Source organism: Equus asinus, chromosome 7, assembly GCF_041296235.1.
Source record: "Equus asinus isolate D_3611 breed Donkey chromosome 7, EquAss-T2T_v2, whole genome shotgun sequence".
NCBI classification, from domain to species: domain Eukaryota; kingdom Metazoa; phylum Chordata; class Mammalia; order Perissodactyla; family Equidae; genus Equus; species Equus asinus.
The window spans coordinates 53,901,274-53,918,038 of record NC_091796.1 but is presented as its reverse complement, the minus strand read 5'-3'; the positions used below and the strand labels follow the sequence as shown (position 1 = coordinate 53,918,038).

The 16,765-nt window shown below is 36.6% G+C and overlaps 1 protein-coding gene across 10 annotated transcripts in view; it reads left to right on the top strand.

The window, feature by feature from the left end:
* Positions 1 to 16,765, top strand: part of ESCO1 (establishment of sister chromatid cohesion N-acetyltransferase 1) — a 77,309-nt gene that overhangs the window by 38,955 nt on the left and 21,589 nt on the right. For 9 of the 10 annotated variants that reach the window (XM_070513384.1, XM_070513376.1, XM_070513383.1 and 6 more), the window contains one exon: positions 16,293 to 16,382. In XM_070513384.1, coding sequence (XP_070369485.1) covers positions 16,293 to 16,382 — 90 coding nt within the window. Of the gene's footprint in view, positions 1 to 15,629; positions 15,754 to 16,292; positions 16,383 to 16,765 lie in introns of all 10 variants that reach the window. The other variant, XM_070513385.1, reaches the window with a different exon arrangement.

Here is a 16,765-nt window from a genome sequence, read left to right as displayed (position 1 = left end):
AGGTCCTTCCTCTCAGGGTATATGATATGCCCTTGCCTTCAAGTTTAGGAACAAAGCCTGAAAGAAACAAAAAGTTAACAATAAAAGATTTAAGTAATTATTAAAGCAACAAATCACCATTAACTATTTAGATTAAATTATAAATTAGCTTTGCAATTTAGAAGTGATAGTTACTTTGGTAGAGCAGTGATCAGAAGAGGGGTTTGTTTTCACAAGTGAGGAAGAGTTAAGGTTTGATTTTTGAAAGTGGACATATGGAGGTGACCTGTGATTGATAGCATAGTATAACTAAAGCATAAAAAAGCTTAACGTCTTTGTGGGGAATAATGAGGAGATCTTTTTTACTGAATCAGAGACTTTTTAGGTAATAAGACTAAAAAATATGTCAAGTCAGCTTGTGATATTTCAGTTTTGAATGCCGTTTGGACTTTAGTCTCTCTGTTCTTTTAGATGTTGAAGAATTTTGAGCATCGTGAATGATACAGTTAAGTTTAAATAGTGTGGAAATAATATTTTGGTGTGGAGTGTAGGGAAAGAAATAATATTTCAGTGGCATATAGGAACAGAGTAGTTACATGTATGATATATGTGTAGTGCTGAATTACTATGACATTGGTGGAAATTGGGAAAAAATTGATGACAAGAAAAACTTCGAAGAAAGATTTGAAAAAAAAAAAAAGAAAGATTTGGCGGATTCCTGATTGGCCACAGAGTTGCGCTGTCTAGTATGGTAACACTAAGCTACATGAAACTAAAAATGCTGAACCTCAGTGATGCCAGCCAGTACTCAGTAGTCACATGTTGCTTGAGGCAACTGTGTTAATGTAGATGTATAACATTGGTATTGTCACAGGGAGTTCTGTTGGGCAGTGCTGCTACAGAAAGCTGAGTCAAGGAAACCATGCTTAACCTTTATGTGAAATTTGAATACATATGAATTTACTTTTGTCTATTTTTTCTGTATTCCTTTTGAAGATGCTTAGGAAAAAGAGGCAACAGAGTATTATTAAAGAGAAGTAAATAGTAGAACAGGAATAGAGATTTTAAAGTCTTGGGAATGGGAAAGGACTCTGAAGTGTCGATGAAAGTAACCAATAACCATTCTATAGATAGGAGAAATGAGGTGAATTTTACTTGAGCCAAGCTGAGGACCATAACCTGGGAAGGAAGTCTCCACAAAGGAAGAAAGGGTTCTGGAGAAGCATGGTTTTCAGTACTGTTTTATACCTGTTTAGAACAGAGAATGTACATCAAACAGGCCCGGGATGCATATTCATCAAAGTTTTAAAGAGATACTCAGTTGCAGATTAGCAAGTCGACATGCCCCTCGTGTCTGGGAAAGGAAACTTATCTTCAGGAGTACTAATACTGGCATCATGGATACTGGTGCCCTAGAAAAGGAAGTATGTGTCCTTATCTTCAAAGAGTGCATTCTTTTACGTTGAGATAATGTTTAATGCATTCTTTAATTATTAGAGCAGATGTACAATGTATGTTTGATAGGCAGTAAGTCAGGCTTCTTTAGTTCAGGCCAAATCAGATTTAAACCAGAATAGCTACCCCATATACCTCAATATGTGAAAATTTCTTATCAGAAGCAAAGTACCTTTGAGCCTTAGAACTGTACTCTGGCATCACTGGGTAATAGGGAGCAGGTATATTTGTAGGAGGGACTCAGCACCAGGTTAGAGAATTTGGTCTGAGTTTCATTGAGTTTCTCTGCTTAAAGGTAAGGCTGTAATATACCCTGTGTTAGGAAATAGTCTTTAGAAACAGGTAGGAATTTATTACATAAAAATTACCTAAAATTTTAAATCTTAAGCATCCAGGTTTTTGTTTCTCTGCTCCCTGACCCTGATTTTTAATTTTTCTACTTCATTGTGTCTTTAAGACTTACAGTATTGTAGTATATAAATATAGGATGGGAGCAGTGCTTCCGAACTTATTCAGAGGGTAATTTTGCTTTGGCATGGGGGGAGCCATATAGTGGAGGAAAAATGCCTTATGAATGAATGTTACATGCAACAAATTTTTACTTTTTTTTAAAAAAAGTTCATAGACTCTGAGGAGGGAGAACCTGTAACATATCTAATGGCAGATAAAACTTCTCCAATCTGTTCTTTCTCTCCTTTTCCCTATTCTAGAAATGGTACCACCATCTACTCATTTCCCCCAAACCAAAAACTTCAGAATAATCCTTCAGCTTTCTTTTACGTGCATTCCTTATACTCAATCCATTAGTAAGTTTCACCTTCAAAATAGATTCCAAATTCTCCCACTTTGGTCGTGTCCACTGCTACCACTCTGGACAGAGCTGCTGTCATTTTTTGCCTGGACCACTTGTGTGATGCTTTCATAACTGGTCTCCCAGCTCCCATTTTTGTTTCCCTATAGTGCTTCTCCACAATGTCCATAGCAGTCTTTTAAAAACTTGAGATTATGTCCTTTCTTTATTTAAAATTCTCCATTGAATTCTCTTCATACACAGGATAAAATCTAGGGCGTTTTGGCATCAACTCCAGTTTCTTTGAACTCTAGTTTCAGATCAACTCTCATCTTCTGACACTTCCCCTTCATATAGCTTTTTCTTCTGTTCCTGAACCACTCAGACCACATTCCACTCTTAGTTTATTTGTACTTACTTTACCTTTTCCTGGAGTGTTTTTCTCTTGGATCTTCATGCACTGGCTTTCTTCATTCAGAGATGCCCTCCATGACCACCCAGTATAAAATAGCTCCCCCGTCCCTACTTTATCTGTTAGTTTTATTTTCCTTAGCTAATATATCGCACTCTGAAAGTTTGTTGTGTGTATCCTCCACTAGAGTAGAAACTTTATCAAAGCAGAGCTCTTGATAGTCTGTTTATCACGCTAAAGAACACCTGCCAATGAGCAGTAGGGGTTCTACCTATACACTGAATTAAAGAACAAATTTTGATCTGAAATCACAGAACAAGAGTGAATAGTCTCAGTTATCTCGTGTAAGACTGCGATGAAATGTGAAGATTTCTCCAGGCTTTGGTAATACTGATAGATGTTGATTTTTAAATTGTTGGGAATTGATAGTATAAATATCTTTGGGACCTGAAACATATTAGGCAAAATAAAATTATTAGTAATGTACTTGGAAATATGTAAAGCAGCCCAAATTAGAATTCATTGTGGCAATTAGAGGTTTATTAATTAGGTTTGCATATAGAATTATATACCTGACTGAATTTAGGTACTGTTAAAAAAACAAAATTTCAGCCAGTTAAATTTGAAGATCTAATTGGCTTTATTCAACAATTCATGAATTGGACAGCATCCAATCTAGTATAGAGAAAGGTGCTCCAAGGGGTTGTGCAAAATGGAAGGTTTTTATAGACAGAAACTAGGTGGGACAAGAAAGTTATTAGGAAACAGAAGAAAGAATTGTTTCAGGCAGGGTTACTTCCCTTAAGGGGAAAGTAAGGGGGTCTTATCAGGCAGATTACCTCACCAGGGCTGACCAGGAAATTCCACACTGATTGGTTTAAAATTCCACTGCTGGGAGAGACTGCAACTGCAATTAGGTTAGGTAATTAAGTCTTGGTTGGCTTTAACGTAAGTGACTCCATTTTGGGTTTGTTTGTTTGTTTCTTTCTTTTAAAGATTGGCAGCTGAGCTAACATCTGCTGCCAGTCTTTTTGTTGTTGTTGTTCTCCTCAGAGCCCCCCCCAGTACATAATTGTATATTCTAGTTGTAGGTCCTTCTGGCTGGGCTCTGTGGGACACCACCTCAGCATGGCCTGTTGAGTGGTGCCTTCTCCATGCCCAGGACCCGAACCTGCGAAACCCTGAACCACCAAAAGCGAGTGTGAAGTCAACCACTCGGCCATGGGGCTAGCCCCTGGGGTTGTTTCTAGTGCTAAAGTGGTTTGTTCATCACTTAGAGAAATAATCAAAGTAATTTAACCCTCTTTCTTACTAAGATGTGTAAAAGATTATTATAGATCATCTTATACCAATGGTTTTTCTTCAGTTTGTATTTAAAATTTTCTGTAAAATATCTTTTCCTTTATATATGAAAATATGCTTCAGATTCTTCTGTCACAGGATACGCATCTTTGAGAGTTTCTCTGCTGAAATGCTTCTTTTCACATGGTTTGTCCATCTTGTCCTTTAAAATCGTTAACATATTTATAATAGCAATTTTAAAGTTCTTTTCTGCTAATTCAAACATTTGGGTCATCACTGGGCCTGTTTCTGTTGACTTTTTCCCTCTTGATCTTGGATCATAATTTCTTATTTCTGTCTTTGGTCTCATTAAGTTGCTTGTTTTTTTTAAAGACTTCATTTTTTAGAGGAGTTTTAGGTTCATAGCAAAATTCAGCAGAAAGTACAGAGAGTTCGCCTGTATCCCTTGCCCTCACATACGCTCAACTTACTGCACCAGAGTCGTACATTGGTTACAATTGATGAAGCTGACACATCATTATGACCATAAGTCTGTAGTTTATATTAGGGTTCGCTCTTGGTGTTGTACAGTCCATGGGTTTTGAAAAATGTATAATGATGTGTATTCACCATTATTAAACAGAATAGTTTCACTGCGCTAAAAATCCTCTGTTTTCCACCTGTTCATCCCTGTCTCCCTGCTAACCCCTGGCAACCACTGATCTTTTTTATTGTTTCCATAGTTTTGCTTTTTCCAGAGTGTCATATAGTGGAGTCATACAGCCTTTTCAGATTGACTTCTTTCACTTAGTAATATGCGTTTAAAGTTACTCCTTATCTTTTCATGGCTTGATAACTTATTTCTTTTTAGTGCTGAATAATATTCTGTTGTCTGGATATGCCATAGTTTATTTATCCATTCACCTACTGAAGAGCAACTTGGTTGCTTTTAAGTTTTGGCAATTATGAATAAAGCTACTGTAGACACATTCATGTGCAGGTTTTTGTGTGGACACACATTTTCAACTCCTTTTGTAAATACCAAGGAGTGTGATTGCTAGATCGTATGGTAAGAGTATGTTTAGTTTTGTAAGAAACTGCCACACTCTTTTCCCAAGTGGCTGTGCCATTTTTCATTCCTACCAACAGTGAATGAGATTTCCTGTTAGTCCACATCCTTGCTAGCATTTGGTGTTGTCAGTGTTCTGGGTTTTGGCCATTTTAATAGGTGTATAGTCTATCTTATTGTTGTTTTAATTTGTGTTTCCCTGATGACATGGTATGGAGCATCTTTTCATATGCTTGTTTGCTATCTGAATATCTTCTTTGTCAAGAGCATGAGAAGACAAGCTTCAGACTGGGAGAAAATATTTACAAGACATATCTGATAAGGGGCTGTTATCCAAGATTGTATACAAAGAATTCTTAAAACTCAACCATAAGAAAACAAACAACCTGATTAAAAAATGGGCCAAAGAAGTGAACAGAGGCCTCACCATTATTTTTTGCAGATGAGAAGTTTTTATTTATTTATTTAATTTTTTCCTTTTTCTCCCCAAAGCCCCCCGGTACATAGTTGTATGTTTTTAGTTGTGGGTCCTTCTAGTTGTGGCATGTGGGATGCCGCCTCAGCGTGGCTCGACGAGCAGTGCCATGTCCACGCCCAGGATTCGAACCAACGAAACACTGGGCCACCTGCAGCGGAGCGCGCGAACTTAACCACTCGGCCATGGGGCCAGCCCGGAAGACGAGAAGTTTTTAATTTTAATGAAGTACAGCTTATCAGTTCTTTTTTTCATGAATTGTGCTTTGATGTTGTATCTGAAAAGTCATTGCCATACCCAGGGTCATCTGGTTTTTCTCCTTTATCTTCTAGGAGTGTTTTATAGTTTTTCATTTTGCGTTTAGGCCTATGATCCATTTGTGTTAATTTTCATGAAGGGTGTAAGGTCTGTGTATGGATCCGTTTTTTTTGCACACAGATCTCTGGTTGTTCCAGCACCATTTGTTGAAAAGACTGTCTTTTCTCCATTGTATTGCTGTTGCTCCTTTATCAAAGATCAGTTGACTATATTTATGGGGTCTATTTATGGGCTTTCTGTTCTGTTCCATTGACCTATCTGTTTCTTCTCTCACCAGTATCACACTGTCTTGATTACTGGAGCTTTGTAGTAAGTCTTGATGTTGGGTAATGTCAGTCTTCTGACTTTGTTTTTCTCCTTCAATATTATGTTGGCTAGTTTGGCTCTTTTGTGTCTCCATGTAAACTTAAGACAGTTTTGTCAATATCCACTTGCTAGGATTGCACAACTTGCTAGGATTTTGATTGGGATTGCCATAGATCAAGTTGGGAAGAACTGACCTCTTGAAGCTATTGAGTCTTCCTATCTGGTCTCGTTGAGTCTTTATTGGGCATTGGACATGGTGTGTAAAAGAACAGTAGAGACTGGGGTAGATAATATTCTCCCTGCTCTCCCTCCAAGAGCTTTCCCTTTCTTCCTTGAGGCAATTATGGTAAGGGGCTGATCTCTTAGATCTAATTAGGGATTGGTTGGATTGAAATTTTAGTCAGTTTTCCCTCTGTTTTGGTTTTTAGTGTCTTGAGGTTGGGATAGATGCCTCTGTCCAGCAGAGATTGAGGATCTAAACTTTACTGGACACAAACCTCTCTATCCTTTCCAACCCGACTCGGCAGATATCCTGTATAAGAGAAATGGTGGAGAATTAGCTCTGTGGAGCTCGTCCAGATTTCAGGCTGCCATGTGAGCTCCCTTATGGCCATTAAGAATTTGATTGGTTTTTCCTTGTCCAAGCAGGAGACTCTTCTCCTTGTTCTCTGCCTATGGCAGTCCTACATTTTTGCTCATGCTCTCAGACTTGTTCAGTGTCTTAGGGATAAAAATAGCTGTTAGTCTCTGCTCATCTACGAAGGGCTCGTTCGTCTCTGGAAATCAGTCCACAACTCTTCAATACCTTTAAAGCAAACATGCTTTTTAGTTTATTGGGTGTTTTCCTACTACAACAAGAACACTGATCTTTTGTGACCGTCTTTATCCTCACTCTGAGTGGAACTCTTTTGTCTGTTTCAGTGTTTCCAACATAACTAAATAAATCAAGCTTTGTATGTATAGCTTATATGTATTCAAGCTATATATAAATGTCTGTGTAAAATCTTTTCTCCTCTCAGTTTTCATTAGTTATATTTGTATATTTAGTTCTATTGGTTGCCTTTAATTTTAGTATTTATAAATGACATTTGACTCCTCTATGCTTGCATTCTTCCCCCCTCTACTTTCCAGTTTCTATCAGATGAAAGTAAGTGTTATAAGTATTCCATAAGTGTTAACTTATTTAATTCACCTTAACCCAGTGAAGTGATTTTCATTTCTCGATTATAGGTTGCAAAACTAAGGCACAGAGAGGCTAAGTTTTTGGTTTCGTAAACAGAGGCTTTAGTCCTTCGAGCACAGTCCAGCCTTTCAAAAATAAATACTTATTGGATACTTAATTTACTGTGCTATGAGCTTGGGATATAGTGATGTGTCAAATGATGTCTTAGTCTTTTTGGAACTTATGGTCTATATATTATGTCTTGTTGTAGCCCTTGAGAGCCTAGTTATTCTAAAACTCCAGATCCCTGTAGCTTCATTGTCCTGAATCAAAGAGAATTGGTCTTAGGATACAGGTTTTACTGAAACAAGTAGTTTTACTGGAGGAATTAGAAATTTCTAGGGGTTCTAGCTTCTGTTCATTCAGTTTAAATATTGCAGAGAACCAAAAAGTATACTGGAGGAGATCTTGCTATCATAGCATACCTAAAAGATGAGAAGTCAGTAAAGTGCCTTTAGAGATGAGCCAGATTTTCCTAAAGTAAGATTTAAATTCCTGTTTATATTCTTTGATTCCTGATTCACTTACTTACTGAGTGAAAAAACACTATGCCATGGGACTTTTGTTTTTCTGAATACTTTGTTTCAAACTGTGAAAAATTAGTTTTGAACAAGTTGGTTTACTTTTAGTTAAGTCATCCAAATGGAAAGCTATGATCTGGAAATACTCTAATGATAGTATATCTAACAGATTTGAAGGTTAACTTTAGGTAGCATTGTGCTTAATTATGCTTAGATTGATTGATTATATCATTCATGCCTTGTTAACTGAACTGAATCAACATAGATGATATTTTCTTTTTTCTTTTTTGAGGAAGATTAGTCCTGAGCTAACATCTGCTGTCAATCCTCCTCTTTTTGCTGAGGAAGACTGGCCCTGAGCTAACAACTGTGCCTGTCTTCCTCTACTTTATATGTGGGATGCCTACCACAGCATGGCGTGCCAAGCGGTGCCATGTCTGCATCCGGGATCTGAACTGGCAAACCCTGGGCCGCTGAAGCGGAACATGCAAACTTAACTGCTGCATCACTGGGCCGGCCCCTAGATGATATTTTCATAGTTTTTATTTTTTATTTTTATTATTTTATTTTTTTAAAGATTGGCGCCTGATCTAACATCTGTTGCACATCTTCTTCCTTTTTTTTTCTTCTTCTCCCCAAAGCCCCCCAGTACATATTTGTATATTCTAGTTGTAGGTCCTTCTGGCTCTTCTATGTGGGTCTCCGCCTCAGCATGGCCTGATGAGCAGTGCTAGGTCCACGCCCTGGCTCTGAACCGGTGAAACCCTGGGCTGCCGAAGCAGAGGGTGCAAACTTAACCTCTGGGCCACAGGGCTGGCCCCTTTTCATAGTTTCTAAATTTCCTGAGGAAATTTTTTGGGAGTAAATAAATTGATACAAATTAATTTAATAATTTTACATCTAGGAGAAATAATAATAAAATAATAAATGTTAAGTGCTTCCTGTGTACCAGGGACTGATCTAAGTAAGCATTTTACCTCTATTAAACTCCTTAATTCTTTTAGCAAATCACGAAGTAGTAACAATTAATTTATAAATGAGGAGACAGACAGAAAAAAGGATATGTGTTTTGCCTAAAGACATATAGCCAGTAAGCGAGTAATGGAGTTGACTCTAGGGTCCTTGAGTAATAGACTAGGTTTTTACTCTTTTATTTGAATTTCAACAAAATATATTATGTGTACAGTATAATTTAGTACATAGAAATAAATTGACCCCATTCACTTTTAAACTAAAGTCCTCTCAGATAATCTTTGGTGCTTGCAATATTGTGATTTATAAAAATATATATATATATTTGGTCATTCAGATTTCTTAGATATATTTGATTTTCCTCTATGTTTCCTGGTTTACAGCTCCTAAAACCCTTGGAATTTCTGAAGTGAGAGAGCAACAAAGGTGTCTTTTGTTATGTTAATGAGGTCTTTTGGTACTCACTTAGGGCTGGGGCCTGGCTGCCAGTGGAGCCCCCCATGTAGATTAGAGGGTTGGAACTTTCGGTCCCCACCCTCTGACCCCCAGGGAGGGGAGAGGGCAGAGGGGCTGGAGATGGCGTTCAATCATGAATGGCCAATGATTTAATCAGGCTATGGGAGGAAGCCTCCATAAAAATGCAAAAGGACGAGGTTTGGAGAGCTTCTAGGTTGTTGAACATGTTGGGGTACAGGGAGAGTGGTACACCTGGTGCACCTAGAGAGGGCGTGGAAGCCCCGGGCCCTCTCCTCATACCTTGCCCCATGCATCTCTTCCATCTCTCTGGTCCTGAGTTGCATCCTTTTATAATAAATTGGTAAACTAGCAAGTAAAAGGTTTTCCTGAGTTCTGTGAGCTGCTCTAGCAAATTAATCAAACCTGAGGAAGAGGTGGTGGGAACCTCTGATTTATAGCCAGTCAGAAGTACAGGTAACAGCTTGGGTTTGGGATTAGTGTCTGAAGTGGAGGGCAACCTTATAGGACTGAACCTTTAACCTGTGGAATCCAGCCCTATGGTCTAGGAGATAGTGTCAGAATTGAGTCGAATTCTCAGACACCCAGCTGGTGTCCAACAGTTGCTTGGTGCTTTGTGGGAAGCCGACACCCCCTCCCCACACACATGTTGGAATTGGGTTCAGGAACCTAAAAGTGCTCTTTTGAATTTTTAACAATACAAGGTTTTGACTAGCGCTTGACCCATTTTAGAATATTATTATGTATAATTGGAAATTAAAACCCATGTTATGACATCATTCTTTTGCCCTTGTCTTTCTGGCTTAAATACAGCTGCCAAATTCATCTTTGTTATGTTCAACTATAGTCATGAAATTTGCTTGTCTAAAACCTTCCTTGATTTCTCCCTGTTTCATCCAGGCATTCATGGCCCTCTGCATTATGGTTCTTGTCTGCCCTTTTAAATGTATTTCTTGTAATTTCCTTGTAAATTCTCTTCTAAGCAAAATTGATCCAGAATTGTCTTGTGCATGGCTCATAATTTTCTGCCTCTGGTTTTTAGTTCATAGCATTCCACTACCAGGAGTGCATTCTCGTTCTCATCAGTACCCTTCAAGCCCAGGGGCAATGCCATCTCTTCTGTGAAACTTTCTGTGAAACTCCTCTTTAATCCCAGTAAGAATTTTCTCTCTCCTTTTCTTAAAACCATTGTAATACTTTGCTTATATTATTTTGCCTTCTCTTGGAGGTACCCACTTCAATTTGATAATTGCTTTTTTGAGAATTAAGAAATACATTAAATATACACATTGATTGTAAGACTAATTCTGGATTCAGAAACATTGACGTATAGAAAAAGCTTAGTTTGAATCGAGGAAAACTTCAAGTGTAGAGGTATATGGATCGAACCATTTATTACAGACATTTGAGTACTATTTATTTCTCCTATTAGATTTTAAGATTCTTGAGGTCAGTGTGGCATAATAGAAAAGAATATGAGCTTAAACTAGAAAAATGTGGTTTTCTAGTGAGCCACTCACTAGTTCTATCACCATAGCAAGTTATCCAACGTTTTTACTTCAGTCTTTTTTTTAATCTGTGGAAAATGAAAAAAAATGTCATGGGGTAATTTTTTTGTAGGCTCATTTATTTCTTATTCAAACATTTATTAACTCCTTACTATGTTCCGTGACTACAGGGTTTTAAAAAAATTATTATTAAAAAGATAAATTCTTCCCTTCATGTAAGATCACAGTTCAGTGCAAAGGACAGATAAGTAAACATATTAAAATCATACGGAAAATGCTAGAGTAGTAATATATATAGGATACTGTCTGAACATAGAGCAGGGATATCTGACAAAGGTAGGAAAAGTGAGGTTATCACCTGAGAAGAGTCAGAAAGGACAAGGAGAAGTTCCTTGTGCTCAGGAGGTGAGCAAAGGCAGATTAGGCCAGGGGAACAGAATGTGCAGAGGTGGGAAATTTTAAGTGTTTCATTATGGCCTGTGACTGTGTCACGTGTTCAGGAGAGGAAGCTTCAAGATGTAGGTGGAGGGCCAGGTTCTGACTGACCCCATAAAGAATGGAAGGTATCGAAGATTATAAAACCTACAAGAAAATGCTTAGTTACCATAATGATAATGATAGGAGCTGTTATTTATGGATGCATATTATTGTGCTAGGCACTGTGCTTAATATTTTATAGTGTTTTCTCAGCTTCTCAATAGTTTTGTGTTGTAGTTGTTTTTATATCTATTTTATAAGTGAGGAAACCAAGGTTTACAGAGGTTAAGTAATTGGCCCAGGGCAACACAGCTAATAAGTAGCAGAGTCTGGATTTGAATCTAGGTCTTTCTGATTTTTAAAGTCCTCTTTACCATTATACTATACTGCCTAGATCAGTGGTGTGCACACGTGGTAGGTGGTCAGCACATATTTCTTGAATTGATTGAATTTTTCCAGCTAATTAACTGACTTTTTTAACATTTGAAAGTTCAGTAAAGGCCACACTAACTAGAAACACATCTTTATCAGTATTGTTAACTAGATTATTTTTGCAAAGAAATGTCCAAACATGCATTTAATACCAGCTGCTTGGGGGTAGTTATGTATATTAATGTTTTCATTATACCATTTTATTAAATAGGAAAAATAGAGAATATAGATAAGCCGAAAGGAAAAAAATTTTCATCACTCAGATAACTTCTGTTTATATTTTGGTGTTATATCCTTGCTGACTTTTAAAATATTCATAAATATTTACCTTTAAAATCCATTTCAACACACTATCTTTATATATTTGAAGAGTCTATAATTTTTTTCTTATGTAGGTTTTCTGCAGCTTTTTGCTTTCTGCCTTGGGTACTGTCAAAAAGCATGTGACTGAATTTTGAATGAGCTAATTTGTGTTTTTTTGTTTTTTTTTCCTTTTTCTTTTTCCTTTCTTTCTTTTTTTTTTGAGGAAGACTGGCCCTAAGCTAACATCCGTGCCCATCTTCCTCTGCTTTATATGTGGGACGCCTACCACAGCATGGCTTGCCAAGCAGTGGCATGTCCGCACCCGGGATCTGAACCCGTGAACCCTGGGCTGCCAAAGCGCAACGTGCGCACTTAACCGCTGTGCCACCAGGCTGTCCCCTAAATGAGCTAATTTTAATTTGCCTTCATTTCTGAAGACTTAAGGTTTTAAAAAGAGATACTGGTTAAAATATATTTATTTCGACATAACTGTTAGGCTTGCTCTTGAACTAAAATGTCTGTTTTTTAAATTCCTTTAGTAATTATTTTTAAGTAAAATTTTTATTGAAATACAACACGTAAGTAAAAGTACACAAATAATGAGTGCATAGCTTAATGGTGTCTTTTCACAAAGTGAACACCCATTACTAGCATCTCAGAAGACCCCTGTATCCCCACTGCATTCACTCCTTTTCCCTACCTCAGGTCTAACTGCTCTGCTGACGAGATTCATTGGCATTTATTTTTAACTTCTAAATGAGTGGTACTTGAGCAAGTCTTGGGCCATAGGTGCAGTTTTGACAACAAGTGATTTGAATTTTCCAAAATAAAGAGTTTAATACAACATACACCCCCCCCCCACACACACACACTCACTCTAATGAATCCCCATGTACTCATCATCCAGCTTCAACAATTAACAATTCATGGACAGTCTTCTTTCATCCAACCTTCCCATTATTTTTATCTCTCTTTTTTTGTTTTTGAGGAAGATTAGCCCTGAGCTAACTACTGCCAATCCTCCTCTTTTTTGCTGAGGAAGACTGACCCTGAGCTAACATCCATGCCCATCTTCCTCTACTTTCTACGTAGGATGCCTACCACAGCATGGCTTTTGCCAAGTAGTGCCGTGTCTGCACTTGGGATCCGAACCGGTGAACCCCGAGCCACCGAGAAGCGGAATGTGTGAACTTAACTGCTGTGCCACCGGGCTGGCCCCCCCATTATTTTTAAGTGAACCCTAGGTATCACATTACCATTTTAGTAGCTATTTTAAAATATATATTTCTAAAAGATGAAAAGATTACCCTTTTTTAACCATAAAAATTAAAGAATATAATAAACACACCTTTAAAAAAACTAATTCCTTACTATCAGATCTTCCCTCAGGTTTCAAAAGTCCCTGAATATCTCATAATTTTTGATAGTTTGAAGTAGGGTCCACATACTACATTGGTTGGTATGTCTCATATGTACATCTCTTTTAGTCTAAAGATTCTCTATGCCTTTTTTCTTGCAATATTTGTTGATAATTTTTTTTTAAAGCTGGTTTGTTGGCTTTTTTGTTTTCAGGGTATTCTTTCATGGATATTTTCATTCATCTTTTATGAAAGTGATTATCATGAACTTTTAAAATTTGGCATGTAATTCACAGACAAATGTACAGATTTTAAATGTTTGGTTGATGAATTTTGACAGTTGTATACGTCAGTGTATCTACCCCCTGGTGTATTTTGTTTTCAGTTGTTTCTTTTAAATGGAAAAAGAGGAGAAATCCCTTCCATTCTTTAGACTCATTACTGTTAGGAATATAAAGCTCTCTGCTTTTCGGCAGCTGGATGGGTAAATTAAGAAAATCTGGGGTTTGGAAAACACTGCTTGCTAGTAGAGGGATATGTGTAACATGTTAGAGCTAAAGTGAGAAGTGTAAATGCACTGCATTGGAATTTGTATCTTTGCAAAAAAGCTATGGCTATTTGGTTATCCCTGTAAGTTGCATGCACTTTTCCCTGTTACCTCCACCTATGCCTCAATTTCAAGCAGCCGACAGACTTGATTTCCTCCAAATTCTGTAAAGTCAGGAGGATCTTGTGGTTATTGACTCCAGGAAAGAGTTAACTGCAGTTGAGGCATATAAATGTCTAGTATGTTTTTTGACAGGTGTTAGCCAACTTGGTTCTTTCATCTTTGCTTTCTCCACGATTTGAATTTGTTGTTGTATTTAACTTTGGGGACTTTATTAATTGACTTGTGTTTTCTTAGAGAAGTGCGTTGATCTTAGTTGGATACCAATTGGAAGGTAGGAGAGAAGTTACTAAGAGTTACTGAGTAGCTACTCTGTGTGAGGAATCATTTTAAATACAGCCCTCTTAACTACTAAGTGTTGGAGGTGAGGACAGCCATTCTGTGCATAGCCCAGATCAGGAAACAGAATGAGACTTCCAGTGATTTGCTTAAGGCCATATAGCTAGTAACTACAAAGAATAGGGATTTAAACCCTGAACTTTTACTCCAGAACTCTTCAACCGTTTTCACTAAAATATACTGTTTTCATAAATATTAGAAACTCAAGCAATAATGTGTCTGCCCTTTGCAATTCCTTCTTCTTATATGTACATGAAAAAACAGAATCATATTTAAAACAAAATTATGTCAGATCCAATTGTGATAAAATTTTCTGCATGAACATGCAGTTCTCAAGTTGTAAGAGAAAGTTTTGTACTAAAAAAGTCAGTAAAGCAAAATAATTTTTCTAGGGCCTGTAGTGCAATATGGTGACATTAGACCAGCATTATTGTTTTTGAAGACAATAGGAAAATAGCTTATCAAATTATCTTTAGATAGTTCAGGAAGTAGAATTTTCTCATAAGTTGAGGTTACTTAAATTTCTAGTTCTTCACTGAATTTGTAGTTTAGTTTTTAAAATGAAATCTCCATTTTCATTTTATGAAAAATAGATTTATTTTAAAAACTTTTCCCCAGAGAACACATAAATTTGTTTTTAAAGAAGTAATATCTTTTATGCGTTTTAAAAATTGTTTACCTACATTCAGATCTGGATGCGATTCAGATTTCGTTTCTAATTTGAAAAAAATGACTTCTGTGACTGTTGTTTCTGTTGCGTTCTTCTTTCCAAATCTTGAGAACCCTTTACCTGTTGTAATTATAGCCACCTGAATTTTACTTTACCTTTGGGTGCTCTATTTTTTAAACAAATTCTTATTTTACATACTTTAATCCAAATTGTTACACATACCAAGCTTGTTACTAGATGTATTGTCCCCAACTAAGATCCTACCCTTCTCCCCAAAAACCCATTCTGGATTAAGAAAATCCTCATTTCAGACTTGCCATAGTATTAAAAAATGCATATAGTTGCCCTTTTTTGGTTTCATTGAGCTTTCATATTCTTAAAAGACAGATCTCAGAACCAAGGTGATAATTTTCTCTAATAGAAGTATATATTCTTAAAAGGCCTTTTTATGTAAAGTTGGTGGGTAAGACAAATGGAACAACCAGTTAAACTCATTCCTTCTGTACTTATTTTTAACTTCAAAGCTCCTAGTTTTAACCTCTGGTTCAGTCCCATCTTACTAGATTTAAGTGGCTTTTGTTTTGTTTTTTTTTTCATGCAGGTTCTGCTCATTAATCACCACGAGTGTGGATCTGAAGAAGAGTTTATTACCTCTCTTTTTTTGAGTATGTTTAACTTCAGATACACACAACGTAGCCTCTCCTTCCCTATTAGATTCTTAGAAGGTAGTTATATTTTTATAGTCTCCTTCTTGTGACTTTGATAGTTGTGATCAATAAGAATAAAAACTATTCCTTACATATTGGGCTACTGCATGCAAATCAGTTCATTTAAAACCTCCTGGAGGTCTTTGGCATGCCAGACATAAAACCATGAGTGTTTGTTTGTGGAGGTAACCATGTTCTAAAGAAATTTAAGAGTTTAATTCCTTTATCAAGAAACTGGGAGAGTTATCCTTTATGTTCTGGGAATCACTGACTTTAAGGGGCTTGCTTTTGGTCTGTGATTTTCAACATTAATTTAAAATGGGAATGATAAATTAGAAATACTCTTGTGGTATTAGATCTCTGAATGAGTAGTAGAGAGAAATTAGCTTGCGTTGTACCTATTGTATGCATAACAAAATAGCTAATTTATCATGTCTTATTTGTTAATGAGCATATATTTTTCCATGTTTGCAATTTTTAGACACATTGATGTATTTTTCTTCCTGTAGATGAATATGATGAATTTTTAAAATTCATTCTTTTTTTTCCCTGTCTAGGGCTGGAAAAAAGAAAGAATTCTGGCTGAATATCCTGATGGCAGAATAATAATGGTTCTTCCTGAAGACCCAAAGTATGCCCTGAAAAAGGTAAATTTCCAGTGAAATTTCATGTAGAATGGATAATACAATTTTGCAGGTAATTTTAAGAGGATAACACATTGCTGGCATAGCACATTTAAACACCAATTCTGAAAATAAGAAATAAGCATTTAAAGAATACAACCCACCTGAAAAATTATGCTTAAACTTTGTAGTGTGTCTAGCATATGTGAAGTCAATTTTTAGTGAATTAATTACTTTCTTGTATTATCAATAATTTGAGTGATGGTATAGAAGGCATTCTAGATAAGTTAATGAATAATACCACACAAGTGATTTCAAGAATCAGAATTAAAAATTTGAATCATGATAATTTTGAAAATTTATATTAATAAATGTAAAAGTTTCATTTTGAGATAGATTTCTAAATA